The sequence below is a fragment of the Drosophila serrata genome, unplaced genomic scaffold, assembly GCF_035046125.1.
Source record: "Drosophila serrata isolate PLE 108 unplaced genomic scaffold, ASM3504612v1 contig_272, whole genome shotgun sequence".
In the NCBI taxonomy this organism is placed as follows: Eukaryota; Metazoa; Arthropoda; class Insecta; order Diptera; family Drosophilidae; genus Drosophila; species Drosophila serrata.
Genome location: NW_028257170.1, coordinates 1 through 22,834, shown reverse-complemented (window position 1 = coordinate 22,834; position 22,834 = coordinate 1). Strand labels below are relative to the sequence as shown.

At 40.6% G+C, this 22,834-nt stretch overlaps 3 protein-coding genes across 9 annotated transcripts; 2 read left to right on the top strand and 1 right to left on the bottom strand.

The window, feature by feature from the left end:
* The first annotated feature begins 221 nt into the window (after nucleotides 1–221).
* Nucleotides 222–5,517, top strand: LOC110176217 (uncharacterized). Its single transcript, XM_020942492.2, has 6 exons — nucleotides 222–1,127; nucleotides 1,308–1,619; nucleotides 1,677–2,042; nucleotides 2,108–2,438; nucleotides 2,724–3,564; nucleotides 3,627–5,517. The coding sequence occupies exons 2-6, from the start codon at nucleotides 1,312–1,314 to the stop codon at nucleotides 5,036–5,038; spliced, it is 3,258 nt and encodes a 1,085-aa protein (XP_020798151.2). The 5' UTR covers nucleotides 222–1,127; nucleotides 1,308–1,311; the 3' UTR covers nucleotides 5,039–5,517.
* On the top strand, nucleotides 5,515–17,603 carry LOC110176171 (uncharacterized). 7 transcript variants are annotated; one of them, XM_086833794.1, is made up of 8 exons: nucleotides 5,515–5,751; nucleotides 5,804–6,154; nucleotides 6,208–9,543; nucleotides 9,603–9,789; nucleotides 15,571–16,014; nucleotides 16,068–16,405; nucleotides 16,474–17,170; nucleotides 17,467–17,603. In XM_086833794.1, the coding sequence occupies exons 1-8, from the start codon at nucleotides 5,724–5,726 to the stop codon at nucleotides 17,489–17,491; spliced, it is 5,406 nt and encodes a 1,801-aa protein (XP_086689920.1). In that variant the 5' UTR covers nucleotides 5,515–5,723; the 3' UTR covers nucleotides 17,492–17,603. The 7 variants fall into 7 exon arrangements, with proteins under 7 accessions (XP_086689920.1, XP_086689919.1, XP_020798068.2 ...); XM_086833793.1 differs by lacking the exon at nucleotides 17,467–17,603 and having other exon boundaries at nucleotides 16,474–17,367; XM_020942411.2 differs by lacking the exons at nucleotides 5,515–5,751; nucleotides 5,804–6,154 and having other exon boundaries at nucleotides 9,183–9,543; nucleotides 15,575–16,014.
* Nucleotides 9,825–14,846, bottom strand: LOC147643454 (uncharacterized). The gene is made up of 6 exons (XM_086833787.1): nucleotides 14,659–14,846; nucleotides 11,264–11,389; nucleotides 10,967–11,120; nucleotides 10,521–10,913; nucleotides 10,153–10,338; nucleotides 9,825–10,091 (listed from the first exon to the last, which is right to left on the bottom strand). The coding sequence occupies exons 1-6, from the start codon at nucleotides 14,844–14,846 to the stop codon at nucleotides 9,930–9,932; spliced, it is 1,209 nt and encodes a 402-aa protein (XP_086689913.1). The 3' UTR covers nucleotides 9,825–9,929.
* Nucleotides 17,604–22,834: the final 5,231 nt, after the last annotated feature.

Below are 22,834 nucleotides of genomic sequence, written 5' to 3'. Positions count from 1 at the left end.
AAGTAAATAATAATTGAAAGTGTGTTGGGGTACCATGAACTATAACAGTTTATGGGGTTATATCGGAATGTAGTAATTTAAACATAATGTGACTTATTTATTTGAATTTGAATATTTCAAGCTGTTACTTTAAGAATTCGATTGACTTCTGCTTTACAGCATGTAAAAACATCGCGACAGCATACAAATAATCGATTTTAGTGCAATCGATTTATCGGCAGGTCTACCTTAAGATTTTATAAAGTATTTGTATATTTATGTTTATAAAGAAATTTCGTAGTGTATGCAACTAAATTTGGAGTAAAAAAGATATTTAATTTTAAGATATCGATAGGTATCCCGACTACATTATAACTTGTACAGTGTTGTATAAGTTGAAGTGGTATTGTGTTACCTTGTTTATACGGTTTAATCGAAAATCAAATATCTTTATGACTTCGTTGTTCGTGATTTTAGAGTTCACCAGAATCTAGTCAAACGATAACTGGTATGTATAAGCTTTGTTCTATTTTTTTTTTTTATTAACGTAATATATTATTATGTTATTATTTATATCTGATATATTTATAGTTACCTCAAATTTAATATGATTTTATTTAATTTATTGTTAAAACTATGGCACCGCATAAACGCATTAACGGCGCAAGGACTACACTTTCCAACACTGACGAAACGCAATGGCTTCGCGCCTGTTTCGTTCCCACGTTGTCCTTTATCGCGCATTTGGATTTATTGACTTAATGTGTTGACAGAATATAGTGCAAACTAACTGAACAGCGAGGCATACACAGCAGCTACACACATAAACAAATGAAAAGTTAATCAGCCGGTGCCTTGCGCAGAAGTTACGAAACAATTAAACATGAAGCGTGAGGGCAGCATTTCACGATGTGCGATAAACGCGATATACCGCAGATGCGCATGGTATAAACCCGTCATCTGACGGAAGCTCTTTAATCGGTTCTGCCTGCTCCTGCTCGATGTATAAAAAGTATATGTAAACAGTGCGCCGCATATTAAAATCGCAAAATTAATATGTTTCCGCGCAATCCAATCTGCTGCAGTGCGTCTTGTGAAGGACTAGCGAAATTTCCTGCGTAAAGCCTTCAAAACGAACATTTACACAGGTACGTACGCATATACATACATGTATATGTTTTCTTTTGGCCTTTTTTTTCTCTCTCTTTTTAATTTTGCGCGTAAGGGTCGAGAGGGGGGCTGACTTTCACTGGAATAACTAGTTTCTTTCATCGCGAATCTTTTGTATGCGAACATTTGCATTCATCATATCGCTTCGCACTTTCCAGCGGCATGAGTTGCCTTTGCGAGCCACAACAGGCTTCCGGGAGGAGGAACAGGCGGCGGCACAGCGGCAGCGCTGCTGAGGACGATTTCGACAAGGTCAGCATCGAGGCCAATGCGGACGATAGTGAGTCCATATCGTCCGAACCGGATCCGGATCTACAGACGACAGACAACAACGAACCGAAGGAAGCCGAACCGGCGGAGTATAGTCATCTGGGCGAGACGCGGCGGAAGATACGTGATGCCATCGCGGCCCTGAACGATGATGATGGTTTTGACAAGCGCATGGCCCGACTGCTGGCGCAGTTCGAGAGGTAAGTCTCGCTTGCTAACACAGCTGCTCGAATTTGATACCATTAACACCTTTCCAGTGCCATTCGGGAGGAGTTTGAGCGGGCGCAGCATTCGCCCTCCCAGTGTCGACAGCTGGCGCACATCATAATTGGACTCACGGACATCGTACACAGCATGATGCAGGGCCGGGCACTTCAGTTGGACGAGAACTACTGGCAACGCATGTGTCAGATTGTTGGATACTACATATCCTGCGAGTTGTGCGCCGCCCAGGCGTCGGTCGAGGCTGACAAGTGCATAATTAATCGGATCAATACCTGCCTCAAGTTGTATGTGGAGCATGGAGAAGGAGGTCCTGGCGTCCATAAAGAGCACGTGCTGCGCACTCTCCTGGCAGCGCCCAAGCTGTTCAACAGAGCCAGTATTCTGTCTGTGCTATACAGGTATGTATATACATATAACATTGTCAGATTATTCAAATTAATCCATTTATTTCTTCTTTTTAAAGCCGCCTCTTTCCCCACTGGTCGATGCCTAGTATAATGATCCAAGTCGAGCTGCCCGACAAGCTGTACATCGAATATATACTCATTTTCTACTACTGGTACCGCCTAGAGCCGGACGAGGATCTAAAGGAGCGCATCGTGACATTTGCTGATAAGTTTATGAGACCGTCGGAATCGTTAACCACAAGGAGTATGTATGCCGCCTACCTGCCCAAGTTAACCGTCCAGAGTACGGCCACGCGAGCCATATTGAACTATCTGCGGCAAAACAGTTGCACCAGTCTTCACATTGCCAGCAGAATGGATAACCGACCGCCTCAAGCCAACGAAGTGGTAAGTGAAGCTGCTGCAGTGTTTCATGCTCGATGTCTCGACAAAGTGTTGGCATTTATTGCCCTAACTATGATGTCTTAGTAAAAGGTCTGATTCGGATAAGTGCTGTGGAGCAAAAGCCGCTGTCAGCGCAGTTAGTCGCGCAACAAGTCAGTGGCCGGCTCCAGTGTGCTGTCCCAAAAATGACTACAACCTCAGCTGAGTGCCCTAAGCAGCAAGGATTTCTTCATATCCTGAATTTTTACCATTTTAATCAACCGTTTTTCGCAAATATTCCATTTACAGGTGCTCAGTTCGGATGATGAGGATAGTTGTCAGATGTGGAATGCTACCATGGGAGAAAAATCGCCTGTGACGAACCATAATCCACCTGCTTTCCTGCAGAACCTCTGCCGGAATGCCCGTCATTTGGAGCCATGCAAGCGGGCCAATGTTCTCTTTAGCGGCATCGACAATTCCGTCGAGATTGTCGATCTGCGCGATTCCGACGACGAGATGGAAATGTTCTCCGTAAACTTCAATGTGCCCGCCAGCGTGGATGGCATCATGTCGAACTCCAACTCAAACTCGAATGATGCAGCACATCAGACATCGACAGCGATCGTCGGCGAGGATGACTCCGTGAACGTCACTCGCATCTATCCCAGCAACCTGCGCACCTACGAGCGGACAGTAGCTACGATCCCGCCCACCGCCACCTATACAGTACCGCGCATTGTTAATAGCTACAGCTGCCGCAGGGATAGCCTCCATTTGGTGTCCACTACAGCGCCGCATCTTGTCGACCAAAGCGTACAAACGTTGGCTGACGAGCAGCCGGCGCAGGATCTCGACCCATACCGAAGCATATTCCCTCGGAGCAGGAGCAGCAGCGATGCTGACAGCGGTCAGAGAACCCCGCTGTATCACTGCCGTCAATCTTCTAGTCAAAACCCCAGCAGCAACGCCAGCGAGACGTCGCTCCTGAAGAAACAGGTTACCTTCAGTGCCCAGCATTTGGGTGCCACTTCACCAAGCGGTGCGCCTTCGTCAGCACGCGTCGCATCAAAGAAGTCGTCGATCAAGCGTCAGAGAAGGACATCTAAGGCAGAACGCATTGAGATGATCCGGCGGAAGGCGCGTAACGGTAAGAGGATTTTCTCTCTGGTTTGTTCTCTGAATTCTACTGATAAATCCATTCCCTTGCAGAGCACTTCCAGGCTAGCGAGAGAATGTTTGCGAAGCTGGACGCTAAGAACCATCAAACTATTTGCGATAACCATTTAACGCCCACCACCAGCAACGCCTCTAGTGGAACGCCCACCCGGATACAACCGGCCACATCTAGCCATAACAAGAAGGTTGGGTTGCCAACTCCGCCAGCTTCTACGCACAGTTCCAGTAGTCCGTGCCATGTTCAAAGCGTATCCACCACGACAACGCGAAAGCAGAAATCCAAGTGGCCACCGGACGGCCAAGTAAAGTTCTACAATGAGCTGCTGAGCCAGCAGCGCGAGAAGATTCAACAACGACGATTGATGATAAAGCAAGAGAAAATAATGCGAATCGACAATCATGTGGTGAAGGAAAAGCGCAAGCTGAACAAGAAGGCCAGGAAGCGACAGCGTAAATTACTCCGTGAAGAACAGGCGTTGAAGGCGGTTCAGCCGACACCCAAGACCAAGGAATCCGCGAAGAAAAAGGGCAGGTATCCCATTGTAAGACTGAAACGTATAAATCTCAAGAGCCACGAATCAGAGGGTGATCCCAATGATCGAGGGCAGTCACCACAACAGCCTCAGCATACAGACCAACAGGAGGTGGCCGAGGAGCATCATGATCTGCACGAGCAACAGCAAATGGATGAACAACAGCCAGTGGAGAATGATCAGAATCAGGATACCCTGACGGAAAATGAGGAGGAAGAACAGCTGCTGCACGAGGACAATCAGCAGGAGCTGGAGGTGCAACGTCCGGCTGCAGAGGAGGAGCAACTGCTGCAGCATTTGCTCGAGGAGCTGGAAGAGCAGCTGCAGAAGCATCAGGAGGATCTTCACCAGGCAAATGGCGAGACACAATCCCCATCTGAAGGCGAAAAGCCAAAGCTGGACACAAAGCCAAAGCGAAGGCGGCGAAGGAAAACGAAGAAAACTCTCTGGACACATGTCAAGAATAAATTGAAGAAAAGCTACCTGCAGTCTGCTTGTCCAAATATAGATTCAGAAGCGGATGATGTGACCAAAGCAGTTATTATAGCTTCTATAGAGCCTGATCCAGCGCCAGATGAAGAACCAACAGCAGAACCGGATCCAGACCCGGTGCCCGTGCCCGTCCCCGACACTGTTCCTGTTGTCGAACAAACAACAACAGCAACAGATCCTGCCGCCTACGAGTTTGATCAGGAGTTGGTGCCCGAGGTAGGCAATGAACTGGAGATTATTGCAGCTCCAATGCTTGAACCGGAGGACGGAGAGGACACCGGCGCCCTGCTCTCGCCGACGCACAACCTCGAGCTGGTGACCAGCCGTGTTCCGGTATATTTGCTCAACGGTGAGAGTCGCGATGTTAGCACTCCGCTCTCCAGCAGCCAGTTTAGTAGTGCCAGCGGTTCAGAGCCATAAAAGGTATGGATAGTTTAGATTAGGAAGCCCCACCAAGCCCCAGTGCTATATTATTCCAATCGCAGTCACCCTGCTCCTTTACCAAAGACCTAATAATAACAAGATGAGCTCTCTGTAAGCTCTCAACTTGTGTCGTGTTGTTATGCATCTTGTTATTTTGAGGTGTTTGCTTGCCCCCTGTCCTTGTCCTTGTCCTTGTCCTTGTCCTTGGCCTGTAATAGTATTTGTGTTCTCTCTGACATGGCATTGCCTGATGCAGTTCTTATACCTAGACTCTATTGTAGTTAATTACAAATTGTTGATCGTTTATTTTTAGTATTTCTTTTTCGTTTGCAATACACACGACTCGGATAAGAGTCTACACGCGTACCAAAATCCCTGGCATTAAGCAATGTCAATTTAACAAAAAATACAAATTTGATTGTAATATTCTTTAGTGCGAGTAAAATATATAATCTAAGAAGCAACTGTTTTAAAAACAATTTTGTTTTCTTTGCGGGAATATTAAACCTAATGCTTGAAGCTCTTTCAAGCTGTTTAAAATACTTTTAATTATTCCAAAAATAGTAATCCAAGTTGTTGGTCAAAATACATCAATGTGAAAGCAAACACTCATCGCATCTCTATGTGGAAACATTGGAAGCTCCTGTTACATATATATTTTCTACGAGCTCACTAATTCCCAATGGAGAATAAGAACAGACGCGTCTTAGGTATAATGTCCTTAAAAGAAACTATAAATATACTATAGATACTACTCCACAGGTCACAGCTTTGTCCTTGAAAGACAGGAACGCTTCTCTATCGAGACAAGCGAACGGATTTACTTTAATGATCACAGGCTCTATCGAAATCCCCCCTTGAATGTTGCCCGCACTTCCTCATCGTCGGATGACATCGCGAAGATCCATCACACACGGGAACGGGTAGAGAGTCTGAATCATCAGATTAACAATGAGATAGAACGCTTGAAAGAAGTTAACAACAGTTTGAATAACAAGAAGGATGAGAGGCAAATGACCTGGGCCGAAAGGTTTAAAGCCAATCGACCATTGCGCAGTGTCCTGGTCCCCAACAGACAGCATGATCCTGGACGTGGACGGCGTACATATCTGGGTAATCTATATAAAGCATATTTTGAACTGGTAAAATAACGTTTTCGTCAACAGATGATGTTCCAAAACCTTTGTTCAAAGATGTGAAGCAAAAAGAAGTCATTTCAAGAAAACCACAACTAGAGGGAATTCCGCTAAAGGGGTTTTCGCCTAGAGGACTTCCTGAAGAACAACCGCCAAAAGAAACCCGACCAGTGAGACTGCCACCAAAGGAACATCCGACTAATGTACTTGCATCAAGAAAACCACCGCCTAAGATTCTCCCGGGGAAAGAACTTCCGCCTAAGGTTCTCCCGGCAAAAGGTCCTCCACCAAAAGGACTACCACCCAAAGGATTTCCAACTAAAGAACTTGCTACAAGAAACCTACCGGCAAGGTTTCTCCCGGTAAAACAACCTCCGTCAAAGGGAGTTCCGTCTAAAGAACTTGTTTCAAGAAAACCACCGCCAAGGGTTCTTCCGGCTAAAGAACTCCCACCAAAAGGAGTTCGGTCTAAAGAATTCACTCTAAGAAAACCTCCGCCAAGATTTCTCCCGGTAAAGGAATTTTCGCCTAACGGAGTTCCGGCAAAAGGAGTTCCATCGAAAGAACTTGCTTCAAGAAAACCACAACCAAGGGTTCTCCCGGCAAAAGAACTTCCGCCAAGGGTTCTCCTGGCGAAGGAACATCCGCCAAAAGTAATTTCTCCTAGAGAATTTGCTTCAAGAAAACCACCGCCAAGGGTTGTCCCTGCAAAAGAACTCTCACCAAGGGCTGTCCCGGCAAAAGAACTTCTGCCAAAAGGAACTTCTCCCAAAGAATTTGCTTCAAGAAAACCACCGCCAAGGGTTGTCCCTGCAAAAGAACTTCCACCAAGGGCTGTCCCGGCAAAGGAACTTCTGCCAAAAGGGACTTCTCCCAAAGAATTTGCTTCAAAAAAACTACAGCCAAGGCTTTTGCAGACCAAAGAAATCCCTTCTAGAGGTGTTCCATTTAAAGAACTTGCTTCAAGAACACTACCGTCAAGGGTTCTACCGGCAAAGGGACTTCCGCCAAAAGGAATTTTGCCTAAAGAATTTGCTACAAGAAAACCACAGCCAAGGATTTTCCAGGCCAAAGAACTCCCTTCAAGAGGTGTTCCATTTAAAGAACTTGCTTCAAAAACACCACCGCCAAAGGTTCTACCGGCAAAGGAACTTCCGCCAAAAGATGTTCTACCAAAAGCACTTCCGCCAAAAGAGCCTCCACCAAAAGCTTTTATGACTAGAGAATCTCCACCAAAAAGTTCCACTCAAAAAAAAATGTATCCCGAAAAGCCACTACCTAAAGAAGTTATGGAAAGTAAACCCATACCAAAGGAGGAAGCCATGCCAGGAGAACTTTCGAGTGGAGATTTCACGCCAGAAGAACTTGCAGCCAGAATCAGTGGTGGCTGCTGTCACTGTTATTGCCACGGCGATCCATGCTATAACTCCACCGGACAAGGTTGCTTTATAACTACAGATGGCTGCTGCAATATAGCATTTAACCAAGGTATTCAGTACGGAATACCCTACCGTACCGCTAAGCGGCGGGTTACTGATCTGAATACGGAGGACATTTGCAGTAATAGATGCATCGGAATATCGCCGGATCGTAACTCGAACAACCGGCGGTGCAATTCTAAACTGGCCGTGTCGCCATCGTCTTGTCGTGCAAGCTCAAGAGATAAAAGAAAAAGTCCAAGTACAAGGGATAGAACCCCTACGAATGAAAAAGAGATCACGTCCACCCCTTACAAAAAGCGAAGTCGGGAGAAGGAACCAAATTCTGGGAAGCTACTAAAGGTGCAGGATCCTAAGCCGGAGACGCCATTGAAAAAGGAGTATCAGCCTTCAACAAATGTAGTTTCTCCGAAAGCTTCTTCTAATAAGGAGCAACCATTTGATGTAGAAGAACGTATGTACAAGGAATATTTGAATTTGTATTACCAAGAAAACTCCAAGGATGTTCTTGAAGGAGGTCCAAAGATAACGCCCACATACACAAAACTGCGAGAAGAAGGGCAAAGAGGCTCAATATCTAAAGATAACCCAACAGTTAAACCTTCAGATCGGAATACTAATGAATGTTTGGAACAAGAATACTCTTCTGTAGAATTGTATCCAAAAATCTTTAGCTATGCATCATGCTTTGGGGGCTTCAAATCGCCTGATAACAATATAACCAAACCAGTAAACGATTATAAGAGCACCCCACATACTACCACTCCGATAGAGAGCCAAGACGACCAACTACCAAAATCTACAAAAGATAGCCTAGTGGTATATCAAGAACGATCTACTCTGCCTAAGAAATCAGAATTGAATAGCCGCAGCTACGCATCTGTCAAGCGCCAAAGCAATGCTCTAATGAAGCAAGAGATCACAACAACGCAGACTGAGCGCCATCAAGAGAGATCCTCGCTCACATATCCCTTACCAAGATCTGAGAAGTCCACTCGAGGGTCATCTCGATATCTCGATATCTTGAGTCCTATTTCGGGCGGAGAAGGATCATCCAGGATGGCGCAAAGCACTACTATAGATTCCCGTCGGCAAAGTAATGGAGCAGGATCATCTAGAAGTAATAGAGCAGAATCATCTCGATATGTGCAAAGCCCAGCTACAGATTCACGTGGACGGAGTCCAATCTCGTTTGGAGCAGAATCATCACGAGTAGGGAATCATCTCGACACTACACTTTCTTCTGTAGAAACAGTAGTTATTAATCCGGGTTATCAATCCGACGAACCTCAATGTTCTTGTGAACATTGTTCGGATGAAGGCTCCGATGACGACCTGAGCTTCGATATGAAGTTACCTGAATCTCAGCGAAAGAAAGAAGCCTTCGAGGATGCCATCAGTATATTAAGTGGAGAAACATCTCAATCACGTTATGAATCTCTGCGAGGAAGCTTTGGAAAACCCATTTCTAAAACCACTGAAATTAGTGAGGAAGATCCAGATGAAACTTTCCGTCGTGGACAGCCCCCGTCAAAGACTAGAAATCTGGACCAAGAGGATGATAATGGATATTCAAGGTTATCTAGCAGAAATAAGGATTATTCGAGTCGGACGGATGACACACAGTCACAGTCGAGATATGACTATGATGGATATGAAACGGCTCGGTCCATCGATTCCAAGAAGCACTATCATTTACTATCGGGCAAGCAGGGCTCCTCAATCATCAAGAAAAGCGACGAGAAGCAGCCCATTGTGGAGACTTTCTGCGAAAAGCGTACACGCACAGTAACCTTTAAGGACGAGCAAGGCGAAGTGAATAAGGAGCGACATGTGGAGCAGAAGTGTCGCAGCCATATTGATTGGGAGCAGGCATTGAAGTATCGCCCGCAGGATACAACTTTTCCATGTGAAAATTACACTTCGCGTAAGTCTCACTGTAGTAAATGATGTACATAATAAAATTAAATCAATTGAAACCTCCAGGTTCCAGCAGTTCGGCTGAACACACCTGCTTGGAGTCCAGCTGCGATGAGGAGGATGCCTACGATAGCTGCATCGAAGGACTTCCACGGACAGAAGAACTCATGCCTCCCCTTAAGGCATGTCCCTGTATGTACAAGACCTATCGCCAACTGGCCTCCATGTGCCAGACCAAAAGTCCCTACTACAGGTAACAAGTTTACAGAAGTTCAGAGTTGCAAGACATTTTTATTGAGTGTTAAAAATTTAATTTATTTTATTTTGTACAATATTTCGACATTCTGTCCAGCCAAACGTTAAATTTGAGTTAAAACATAAAACATAATAGGATTAAAGGGTCTTGGAGGGAATCCTGGGGCTCACAGCACTCGTCCTTGCTCGCGTGAAGCGGTCCTCGGTGAGATTTCGGCGCAAATCGCGTACCTGTTCCTCATATTTATTGGCCAAATCCTCCTGGTGTCTACAGCGATCGCGTTCCTCATCTAGATCTTTCTGTTTCCATAAAAAATTTAATTGAATTTAATTTAAAGCCGGTAAAGGAGTCTCTTCTTACCAAAGTCTGCTGATAAAGACGCTTCAGACGATCCATTTCGTTTTTGGCCCTAAGTCCGGCATCCTCCTGGCGCTGCTGATCATTGTGCATGCGCTCCATCATCTGATCGGTGGTTTCGGTGGTGACCCTCTTGACAGCCTTCGATTGCTGCAGTTCATCGCGCAGCTTTTCACACTCTCTTTTCAGCTGTCAAAAAGGGAAAAGAAGTTGGTTTACAAATGTAATTTACAAATCTAAAGCAATCGCTACTCACTCACAAGCAAGTTAGTTAGAAAATTGTGTTAGAATGGTGAAGAAAACTACTTTGAAGATGAGTTCTAGCTAGAATACAGATACTGATAGTGGTCGGGACCCGAGCGGAAGCTCACCTTTTTACGCGTTTCGTTCACTTCATGGAGCTCGGCATTGAGCTTTTCCTTCTCCACATCGAGTTTGTCGCACAGCTCCTGGCGTGCCTCGAGAGTAACCTTTTGGACACGCAGATCATCGCGAGCATTATCCAGCTCTCGTTGCAAGCAGCGTGTGGTTTGTCGTTCGGCGGCCAACTTGGCCTCGATCTCGTTGAGAGCACACTGACGGCACTCCAATTGATCCTTGAGGCTGCGCACCTCGCACTCCAGGTCGCAGATCTGTCGCCGGAACTCGGCTGCCTCGCACTCGAGACTCTGATTGTTCCCCTCGAGGGCCACTTGATCCTGGCTGAGGCAGTGGTAGTGATCCAGCAGCTCGTCTCGCTCCTTTTCCTTTAATTTAGAACGCACCTATATAGTAGGTCGAGCTCATACACTTATCTAGTCTTAAGGATAAAACTAACCTTCTGGGTGAGCAGATCCTCGGCCTTCTTCACCTCCTGAACGTACTTGTGCAGCTGCTGCTTCATATTGGCCACCTGCTTCTCCGAATCGGTTAGCTTCTTGTGCAGCGTCCTGGCCTCCACCTGGGCATCGCTCAGTTTATCCACCAGCCGGCTGTGGCAACAATATATTGCGAGATTATTATAAAAACTTCGCTAATGATCGAAGTGGCAGGCAGGCAGCCAGCCATAAGAGGAGTTGCCTCAGCGCGGAAGCTGCTGCTCCTCCTCGCCGCGCTAATGACTTTTTTCACTCACCCATTCTCTGCGATTGCCTCATCGCGGCTGGCTTTGAGTGCCACAATCTGCTGGCGCAGCGTTTTACTTTCCGTCGAGGTCTCCGTCAGTTCTGAGTCGCGTTGCCGGTTCCTGCTGGTCAGCTTGCTGCGGGAACGGAAGAGCAAAGAGCATAAATTGTGAATAGTGAATATAGTAAAGAAATCAATTGGAATCAATGCCAGAGCGTAGGCCACAAAACCTGACCCTCTTCCGAGTTGGCCATAAAAAGAGAGGGGGTCAGTTACTGCAGTCCCCCCAGAGAAACGGACACTGGGGGAAATTGGGGGAATAATATTCCATAAAGGAATTACTCTTTTAAAATAATTGTATCAGTTCGATATAAATGCAAGATTTTTGTATAATCTCTTTAGGGTATTAAAATTTCATTCCGAAGCTTCAAACCATATAGCACGCACTCTTAAATTAAAGTTTTTAAAAATAATTGTATCAGTTCGATATAAATGCAAGATATTTGTATAATCTCTTTAGGGTATTAAAATTTCATTCAGAAGCTTCAAACCTTGTGAAGGACTCATTGCCGACCCTTTAAACCATATATATTCTTGATCAGCATTCTAAACTGACATTCGATCGGACATGATCGAAAACAAATTTTTGAAATTTTTTCGAAAATTTAAAAAAAAAAGATAAAGACAAAGATAAGGGAAGGGGTTACATCGTTAAAATTTTCAAAAATTTACATTTTCAAAAATTAAAAATGTAGTATGCAGTTTTATTAACCTACTAAAAACTAGAATAGAAACCTTTTCCGAATTGAAATGAATACATTTTTGGCTTAGTTATGAGAATTTTTAAATTTGATTTGTCGAAAAAATTAGCATATCAAAATATAAATATAGTATTTAAAAAGTACGAATATTTGAGGTTTTCTTGAGGCCTTATAAAGCCAGTGGTTGCTAAAAGATTATATATTTCGATTAGAATCTTAATTAACCTTGAATTCTTAGAAAAAATGGAGATAGTTTCTTTAAAATTTTAACGAGCTCTTGATCAAGTATCTTTTTAAGACCACATTCTGGAGTGTTATAATCTAACATTAACTGGAGGTAATTTCGTATGCTTATGAAATTGTATTAATAATTTACAATAATTAACAATCTAACTACAAAACTATTTAACTTTGCCAAGATTAAATCAATTATGACTTAAAAACTTTATGTGGCAGTGCACAATGTTGGGTCTAGAGTATCTAGCATTAAATACAGATGCCAGGCACGTAGTCACACACATCCGCACTTGGCCCGAAGCTCAAGAACACACACACGGCAGTCAAAGTCGCCGTCGTCCGAGTAACCATTGTAGCCATCGAGTATCGTTGTCCGTCCGTCATTCAGTCAGTCAGTCAGTCAGTCAGTCAGTCATTAAGGCTAAACAAAGTTCAAATACCCGTCGTCACTGACGCAGACGGAGAACTCGGTTCAGATCGGATTGGATTGGATGGATGGATGGATGGCTAAGAGAGAGGCTAAGCGGCTGAGAGGGCTAAGAGGCAGGCAGAGACACAATCACTGACATTTCGTTTGTTACCTTTTTGGCCAAAGTGGTTAACACCGCTTAACTTGGCTTCACCTTTTGTTGGCCTGCCTTTCCGTATATGTGTGTGTGTGTGAAAGAGCAGAGTCTAAGAGCGGCCAGAGACCAACCACTGAGGAGTTGTTGGCTCAGACGCTTGTTACCTGTTCAGGTGAACAGACGGACGCCGCCTAGCTCGCTCGTTCGTGATCGATTCATTTACTTTTAGTCACTCTCCCCAACTCGTGCTGAGGGGGTTCTGCCCTAGGAAATCGTCTCAATTTAACGCGAACTGGAGTTTAGTTTCGGTTTCTGTTTCCCTTTTTATGCTTTTTATTGTGTGTGATTGCCGCCGAAGCCAAATCAAAACAAATTGAGACCTCCTCCGCCGGGCTAACCAGTTTTATTTATTTTGGTTATTACCAAGAAGTTGCAAAAGGTTCGAAATATAAATGACGGGGCGTAATGGGATAAATCCCAAGAAAAAATAACTCAGAAAAAACACAAAGAATTTAATGAAAGCGTAAAGAGTAATGCCTTGCCTTAAATCTGATTTGTGTCCAGTTTTGTTGAATCATCAATTAATTGGATTAATTAGTGAAATCAGTGGTTTAATGGACCTGTTTCTTTGATTCAAATCAGGCCTAAGTTTGAAACCTAACAAAACAATCATTCCCAACATTTAAATAACCTTTAAGACATTCAATCTGTAAGTGCTAATTATAGACAATTCATCAAATTTATAAGATTAAAAGTGCAAATTAAATGAAACGGTAAAAACTGCCAAAACTAAGGCTTAAACAAATTTAAAAGAAACCCCAAACTAAACTAAAAGTAAAGCTTACAAATTAAAACAATTTATTGCCTCAAATTTGGATTGTTAATATTATAAAGAAAACGGTGAATATTACTAAAATAAACATAATAATATATCTGTAAAATAAATCAAGGTAGCTGCATTTTAGTGCTGATCAATATAAATTTTACACTATAAAATATATATTACAAAATAACAGTTTTCGTTAAACCTAAACAAAGCTAAAAACTAAAATAAAACAAATAAAATCAAATGGTTTTTGTGGCTTACAAAAGCTGTCTGTCTATATCTTTGGATTAATTAATTTAAAATTTAAATAAAACACACTAGCAGTGAATTAAATGCAGTTTGATTTATGCATAAAGAGCTTACGAAAGGTGCGAAATATAAATAAAACTATTTTAAAACAAAAGGAATAACTAAAAAACCATATAAAATCATACAAAATTAATCTTTTATATGGATTTGATAAATTTACATATTTATCAAGAGAGCAAAATATAGTAAAACCATTAATAAAATTACTAATATGAACATCGATATTTATTTGATGTTTTAATACATTTTTTTTATTGACAAATTTTGACAATTTTAACGATGTAACCTCTTATAAAATTTTCAATTTTCGAAAAAAGTCCGAAAATTTATTTTTTATCCGGACAAGGCTAGATTGATTCAGTTTTTGATGCTGATCAAAAATATATTTGGTTTAAAGGGTCGGAAATGACTCCTTCACTAGGTTTGGAGCTTGTGACTGAAATTAAAATACCCTGCAATTTCTAACAAAAAATTCTTAGAACTTCTTAACAACGTGATTTTAAAAATGTCAAAGAAGTGCATAAATTAGAACGCTTTCTATTCTCAAGAACAAAAACCTGTAAATACTTTAAAAACAAAAGCCATTTACAGAGTGTTAACAAATACCTGACGAAAGGTGTGAATAAATGAACCGAAGAATCCCCGTAAACCAAGAATCAAATTGCCGACATAAACCCCAAAAACCAGTTGCCACAAATCACGCAACCCCCTCGTAACGTTAGCTCCTCCGAAGCTCCTGCTCCAAGAGCTGGAGCTCTTTGGCAAGGTGGAAGCAGGCCCAGAGTGTGTGGCACCTTTCGTGTCCAGCGGCGGAATCGCTTCGCTGGCTATCTGTCTGGCGGCCTGGCTGTCTGGCAGGTTGGTGCCGTTGCTGCCACATGAGCGTTTCGTCATCTGCGGTTTCTGCCGCTTACATAAGAAGCCTCTCGATTATGACCACCAGCAGGAGCTGGAGCTGGAGCTGGAGCTTGTAGCTGTTGCTGCAGCTGGAGCAGAAGATTTCTGGCCAGCGACTGAGGCGAAAAGAAGTCAAGATAAATGGGTATTTGGGTCATGGTTAACCGCGCGCGAACCGTTTACTGGTTTTCAGTTTATAGGTTTTTTTTGTTTCGGTTTTGCTCTTCGGGTTTTCGGCCGTTTTTGCGGTGACCGGTGGTGGTCACCACAACATGATAATCAGTTGCCCCCCAAAAGGGTTGGCTAATTCGAATTGGACCCGCTTTAGGCCCTGCTAAAGCTGCAGCGTTGAATTGATTTTTAAACGACAATGGAAAAGTCATCCATCATCCGGTTTAATGAGAGAGCTTGGGCTTGAGCTTCCTTCTCCCCAATGCCATAAAAATTGATATATTTCTCGGAGAATAATTAAATGATTATAGGGGAACTTCACTAATACGAACTTAATTCCATCTAATGACACCTAATTTTATACAATTTCCACTTTAATTCGTAGTTATCAACATAAAAGTGAAACGAATGACCTTCAGAAAATATCAAAAATGATTTTATAAGAAGCTTATTTTCCATATAAAACCCATAATGATTTAATAATAATATATTTAACCAACTGATTAGGCGGATTAACCTGTAATTAATCGCTTTACTTTCGCTTTTTAAGACAGTTTCCAATTATGAGACGTCGGAAAGCGTTGATCTGCTGGGCTGCTCTGCAGGCGGGCAGCTCCATCCTTACATGCCTGCTCCTCCTGCTAACCACCGGTGAGCATCCGCATCAGGTGGCTGGTGGCATTGTCCCACCTCCTTGGAGTGATCCTGCCAAGAATCCCTGTGCCACTATGGCCGGTGGCTGGCAGCTTCTTTACTGGACGCCCCTGAAGAAGTGCTTTAAGATCTTTACACTTGGCTACCCGTGTCCAGAGACCATGGAGTTGAGTCCCACGGCAGTGAGTGCAAAGAGAAAGGATTTACCCGCCGCTGAATGCCGTTGTCCACCGGGAACGGCTCTGAGTCCGCTGACACAGAATGTGTGTTACAAGCTGTATGAGCGGGGACCCTGCCAGCCGGAGGAGTACTTTCAACCCATGCCGGAGCAGGTTAAGAGGTAAGTAATACTCTCCCTACAGAGATTAGTTAATAATTTACTATATATTTCAGATCTGGCAACCGTTGGGGCACTTGCAAGCGACCCCTAAACTGCCCGGAGAATATGATATTCTGGCCAAAGGACAACAAGTGCTATGGCCGTCACTCCAAAGGACCCTGTAGTAAGGGTAAACTCTTGGTGCGAAATGAGGATGGACTGGCCGAGTGTCGCTGTGAGAATGAGGGAGAATTATCTCCATTCTATTACCCCGTAGAGGATTCCTGCTATGAGCACTACACCAAAGGACCCTGCTCCACGCCGGGTCACATCTTCTTGCCCGGCGGCCGCTGTGATTGTCAGCGTCATTTGCCGCACTATCATGCTCCGCAGCAAATGTGCTACGAGCTGGGTAGGATTGGTTTTAGGGAAATTCCTTGAATCAGAACTCCAAATATTAAATATATTCTTCTCTTACAGACACTCCTGGCCCGTGTCCACCGGGGCATATCTTTCGCATACCCGATGAGGTTGTCCAGGAGGATATCGGAGGCAGTTCCTCGCTGCAGCTTTTGCCACGCGGACAATGCCAGTGCAAGGAGGGTTATGTCCCCTGGAGCGATGGCATCTGCTATCGCTTGTACACCCGGGGTCCATGTGGCACCAATGAGTTCCTCATCAATGGCACCAGTTGTGTGCGGAATTTCTGCGGCAAGAATCGCTTATATTTCCCAGCGGAGGATTCGTGCTACAGGATTGGATCACAGGGCCCGTGTGCTCTGCACCAGGTGGTCATCTTTGACTTCACCGCCCGGCCATCCATCGATGGCATCTCCTACAATGGCATGTGCGGCTGTTCCGGCGTCCTCACCAATCTGGATCAGCAGTGTTCCGGCGAGAACGGGGACAAAGAGCTGAATATATGCGAATCCACGCCCGGCATGGTGGAGATCAACGGGCAGTGCCACAAGCTGTATAGCCGTGGACCCTGCGGTGCTGGTCAGTGGCTGGAGCCACTGAAAACCCAGACAACAAATGGCACCACAACGGGCATCTTGGCCCATGCTAGTCGGGCCAAGTGCGTCTGCCGGCCGGGTTACACGCCCTCGGATCAGCCGGCGGCAGGAGATCAGCGTGGCATGAGCAACTGCAGCGCACCGAGTGTCAGTTTGGCGAGGTATTTAACCAACGAGCGACTCAACTCGAAGTTCCTCAATGATCTGCACTTTGGTGGGGCCTTCTAACAAGGTCACCCGATCTTCAAGCTATCCTTTGTCCTTCTCCTGGTTGTGATGGATCCTTCTTCTGTTTATTGTTCTCCTACGCATGCCTCCTCTACCCCCGTGACTACTTCAACCCATCTTCTTTTTAAGATATTTTCTGTTGCATGTTGTGTTTATATGTTGTTATGTTCGATCTCCCCCAAAAGATCTGTTGTTTATACTTCTAACCATTTTGTTAATTCTCTTCTAGGTGGTTTTTAGAGATATTCGGTTAGGATGTATACCGATAAGAAGATATTGATTGTGCCATGAATGTATTACATCGACTATTAATGTATGAGTTGTAAGGGAATGCTCCCGATAAGGCAAATAAAAAGATATTGAAAATCTACAGTCTTTTCATTTTGGAGAACGGAGCAACAGCAAGTGTTCTTCAGAGGCAGCGACTATTTGCAGAAATTTCGAAAAATTCCGAAAATTTATTTATGGCTAGATTGATTCAGTTTTTGATGCTGATCAAGAATATATATGGTTTATAGGGTCGGAAATGACTTCTTCACAGTATTACAAGCTTCTGATTTAAACTATACCCACCAAAAAGGTATAAAAACAGACCATTTTTGTGAAAAATCAAAGTTTTCCGGACATCATAATTAAGCCAAAATTGCATTCATTTTGAATCGGAAAGCTTTTCTGTGCTAGTTTTTATTCCACTAACAAATCTGCATACTGCGTTTGCTAATGCTATTGTCAGTTTTTTAATAAAATTATAAGATCCTGAAAAAAGGTATAAAAACAGGCAATTTTGCCCAAAAATCATAGTTTTAAAACCTCATAACTAAGCCAAAAAACCATTAATTTTAATTCGGAGAGCTGATCTATGCTAGTTTTTACTAAATTAACAAATCTGCATACCGGGTTTTCAAATATAAAAAATTCAATTTATTGTCAGATTTTGACAATTTTAATGATAAAATTTTCAATTTTCGAAAAAAGTCCGAAAATTTATTTTTCATCCGGACATGGCTAGATTGATTCAGTTTTTGATGCTGATCAAGAATATATATGGTTTATAGGGTCGGAAATGACTTCTTCACAGTATTACAAGCTTCTGATTTAAACTATACCCACCAAAAAGGTATAAAAACAGACCATTTTTTGTGAAAAATCAAAGTTTTCCGGACATCATAATTAAGCCAAAATTGCATTAATTTTGAATCGGAAAGCTTTTCTGTGCTAGTTTTTATTCTACTAACAAATCTGCATACTGCGTTTGCTAATGCTATTGTCAGTTTTTTAATAAAATTATAAGATCCTGAAAAAAGGTATAAAAACAGGCAATTTTGCCCAAAAATCATAGTTTTAAAAACTCTTAACTAAGCCAAAAAACCATTAATTTTAATTCGGAGAGCTGACCTATGCTAGTTTTTACTAGATTAACAAATCTGCATACCGGGTTTTCAAATATAAAAAATTCAATTTATATTCAGATTTTGACAATTTTAATGATGTAACCCCTTATAAAATTTTAAATTTTCGAAAAAAGTCCGAAAATTTATTTTTCATCCGGACATGGCTAGATTGATTCAGTTTTTGATGCTGATCAAGAATATATATGGTTTATAGGGTCGGAAATGACTTCTTCACAGTATTACAAGCTTCTGATTTAAACTATACCCACCAAAAAGGTATAAAAACAGACAATTTTTTGTGAAAAATCAAAGTTTTCCGGACATCATAATTAAGCCAAAATTGCATTAATTTTGAATCGGAAAGCTTTTCTGTGCTAGTTTTTATTCCACTAACAAATCTGCATACTGCGTTTGCTAATGCTATTGCCAGTTTTTTAATAAAATTATAAGATCCTAAAAAAAGGTATAAAAACAGACAATTTTGTCAAAAAATCATTGTTTTAAAATCTCATAACTAAGCCAAAAAACCATTAATTTTAATTCGGAGAGCAGATATATGCTAGTTTTTACTAAATTAACAAATCTGCATACCGGGTTTTCAAATTTGAAAAATTCAATTAATTGTCAAATTTTGACAATTTTAATGATGTAACCCCTTATAAAATTTTCAATTTTCGAAAAAAGTCCGAAAATTTATTTTTCATCCGGACATGGCTAGATTGATTCAGTTTTTGATGCTGATCAAGAATATATATGGTTTATAGGGTCGGAAATGACTTCTTCACAGTATTACAAGCTTCTGATTTAAACTATACCCACCAAAAAGGTATAAAAACAGACCATTTTTTGTGAAAAATCAAAGTTTTCCGGACATCATAATTAAGCCAAAATTGCATTAATTTTGAATCGGAAAGCTTTTCTGTGCTAGTTTTTATTCTACTAACAAATCTGCATACTGCGTTTGCTAATGCTATTGTCAGTTTTTTAATAAAATTATAAGATCCTGAAAAAAGGTATAAAAACAGGCAATTTTGCCCAAAAATCATAGTTTTAAAACCTCATAACTAAGCCAAAAAACCATTAATTTTAATTCGGAGAACTGATCTATGCTAGTTTTTACTAGATTAACAAATCTGCATACCGGGTTTTCAAATATAAAAAATTCAATTTATTGTCAGATTTTGACAATTTTAATGATGTAACCCCTTATAAAATTTTCAATTTTCGAAGAAAGTCCGAAAATTTATTTTTCATCCGGACATGGCTAGATTGATTCAGTTTTTGATGCTGATCAAGAATATATATGGTTTATAGGGTCGGAAATGACTTCTTCACAGTATTACAAGCTTCTGATTTAAACTATACCCACCAAAAAGGTATAAAAACAGACCATTTTTTGTGAAAAATCAAAGTTTTCCGGACATCATAATTAAGCCAAAATTGCATTAATTTTGAATCGGAAAGCTTTTCTGTGCTAGTTTTTATTCCACTAACAAATCTGCATACTGCGTTTGCTAATGCTATTGCCAGTTTTTTAATAAAATTATAAGATCCTAAAAAAAGGTATAAAAACAGACAATTTTGTCAAAAAATCATTGTTTTAAAATCTCATAACTAAGCCAAAAAACCATTAATTTTAATTCGGAGAGCAGATATATGCTAGTTTTTACTAAATTAACAAATCTGCATACCGGGTTTTCAAATTTGAAAAATTCAATTAATTGTCAAATTTTGACAATTTTAATGATGTAACCCCTTATAAAATTTTCAATTTTCGAAAAAAGTCCGAAAATTTATTTTTCATCCGGACATGGCTAGATTGATTCAGTTTTTGATGCTGATCAAGAATATATATGGTTTATAGGGTCGGAAATGACTTCTTCACAGTATTACAAGCTTCTGATTTAAACTGTACCCACCAAAAAGGTATAAAAACAGACCATTTTTTGTGAAAAATCAAAGTTTTCCGGACATCATAATTAAGCCAAAATTGCATTAATTTTGAATCGGAAAGCTTTTCTGTGCTAGTTTTTATTCCACTAACAAATCTGCATACTGCGTTTGCTAATGCTATTGTCAGTTTTTTAATAAAATTATAAGATCCTGAAAAAAGGTATAAAAACAGGCAATTTTGCCCAAAAATCATAGTTTTAAAACCTCATATCTAAGCCAAAAAACCATTAATTTTAATTCGGAGAGCTGATCTATGCTAGTTTTTACTAGATTAACAAATCTGCATACCGGGTTTTCAAATATAAAAAATTCAATTTATATTCAGATTTTGACAATTTTAATGATGTAACCCCTTATAAAATTTTCAATTTTCGAAAAAAGTCCGAAAATTTATTTTTCATCCGGACATGGCTAGATTGATTCAGTTTTTGATGCTGATCAAGAATATATATGGTTTATAGGGTCGGAAATGACTTCTTCACAGTATTACAAGCTTCTGATTTAAACTATACCCACCAAAAAGGTATAAAAACAGACCATTTTTTGTGAAAAATCAAAGTTTTCCGGACATCATAATTAAGCCAAAATTGCATTAATTTTGAATCGGAAAGCTTTTCTGTGCTAGTTTTTATTCTACTAACAAATCTGCATACTGCGTTTGCTAATGCTATTGTCAGTTTTTTAATAAAATTATAAGATCCTGAAAAAAGGTATAAAAACAGGCAATTTTGCCCAAAAATCATAGTTTTAAAACCTCATAACTAAGCCAAAAAACCATTAATTTTAATTCGGAGAACTGATCTATGCTAGTTTTTACTAGATTAACAAATCTGCATACCGGGTTTTCAAATATAAAAAATTCAATTTATTGTCAGATTTTGACAATTTTAATGATGTAACCCCTTATAAAATTTTCAATTTTCGAAGAAAGTCCGAAAATTTATTTTTCATCCGGACATGGCTAGATTGATTCAGTTTTTGATGCTGATCAAGAATATATATGGTTTATAGGGTCGGAAATGACTTCTTCACGGTATTACAAGCTTCTGATTTAAACCATACCCACCAAAAAGGTATAAAAACAGACAATTTTTTGTGAAAAATCAAAGTTTTCCGGACATCATAATTAAGCCAAAATTGCATTCATTTTGAATCGGAAAGCTTTTCTGTGCTAGTTTTTATTCCACTAACAAATCAGCATACTGCGTTTGCTAATGCTATTGTCAGTTTTTTAATAAAATTATAAGATCCTGAAAAAAGGTATAAAAACAGGCAATTTTGCCCAAAAATCATAGTTTTAAAACCTCATAACTAAGCCAAAAAACCATTAATTTTAATTCGGAGAACTGATCTATGCTAGTTTTTACTAGATTAACAAATCTGCATACCGGGTTTTCAAATATAAAAAATTCAATTTATTGTCAGATTTTGACAATTTTAATGATGTAACCCCTTATAAAATTTTCAATTTTCGAAGAAAGTCCGAAAATTTATTTTTCATCCGGACATGGCTAGATTGATTCAGTTTTTGATGCTGATCAAGAATATATATGGTTTATAGGGTCGGAAATGACTTCTTCACAGTATTACAAGCTTCTGATTTAAACCATACCCACCAAAAAGGTATAAAAACAGACCATTTTTTGTGAAAAATCAAAGTTTTCCGGACATCATAATTAAGCCAAAATTGCATTAATTTTGAATCGGAAAGCTTTTCTGTGCTAGTTTTTATTCTACTAACAAATCTGCATACTGCGTTTGCTAATGCTATTGTCAGTTTTTTAATAAAATTATAAGATCCTGCAAAAAGGTATAAAAACAGACAATTTTGTCCAAAAATCATTGTTTTAAAATCTCATAACTAAGCCAAAAAACCATTAATTTTAATTCGGAGAGCAGATATATGCTAGTTTTTACTAAATTAACAAATCTGCATACCGGGTTTTCAAATTTGAAAAATTCAATTAATTGTCAAATTTTGACAATTTTAATGATGTAACCCCTTATAAAATTTTCAATTTTCGAAAAAAGTCCGAAAATTTATTTTTCATCCGGACATGGCTAGATTGATTCAGTTTTTGATGATGATCAAGAATATATATGGTTTATAGGGTCGGAAATGACTTCTTCACAGTATTACAAGCTTCTGATTTAAACTATACCCACCAAAAAGGTATAAAAACAGACAATTTTTTGTGAAAAATCAAAGTTTTCCGGACATCATAATTAAGCCAAAATTGCATTAATTTTGAA

Excerpts from the sequence above, each read along its gene's own strand:
- LOC110176217 (XM_020942492.2), top strand. The coding sequence starts at position 1,312 with ATGAGTTGCCTTTGCGAGCCACAACAGGCTTCCGGGAGGAGGAACAGG. Across the intron at positions 1,620-1,676 it reads CTGCTGGCGCAGTTCGAGAG|TGCCATTCGGGAGGAGTTTG; the intron begins GTAAGTCTCGCT and ends ACACCTTTCCAG. Across the intron at positions 2,439-2,723 it reads CGCCTCAAGCCAACGAAGTG|GTGCTCAGTTCGGATGATGA; the intron begins GTAAGTGAAGCT and ends TTCCATTTACAG.
- LOC110176171 (XM_086833793.1), top strand. The coding sequence starts at position 5,724 with ATGGAGAATAAGAACAGACGCGTCTTAG. Across the intron at positions 9,544-9,602 it reads ATGTGAAAATTACACTTCGC|GTTCCAGCAGTTCGGCTGAA; the intron begins GTAAGTCTCACT and ends TGAAACCTCCAG. Across the intron at positions 9,790-15,570 it reads ACCAAAAGTCCCTACTACAG|ACAGTTTCCAATTATGAGAC; the intron begins GTAACAAGTTTA and ends TCGCTTTTTAAG.
- LOC147643454 (XM_086833787.1), bottom strand. The coding sequence starts at position 14,846 with ATGACGAAACGCTCATGTGGCAGCAACGGCACCAACCTGCCAGACAGC. Across the intron at positions 10,339-10,520 it reads TGAACGAAACGCGTAAAAAG|CTGAAAAGAGAGTGTGAAAA; the intron begins GTGAGCTTCCGC and ends CCTTTTTGACAG. Across the intron at positions 10,092-10,152 it reads GTCTTTATCAGCAGACTTTG|AAAGATCTAGATGAGGAACG; the intron begins GTAAGAAGAGAC and ends TTATGGAAACAG.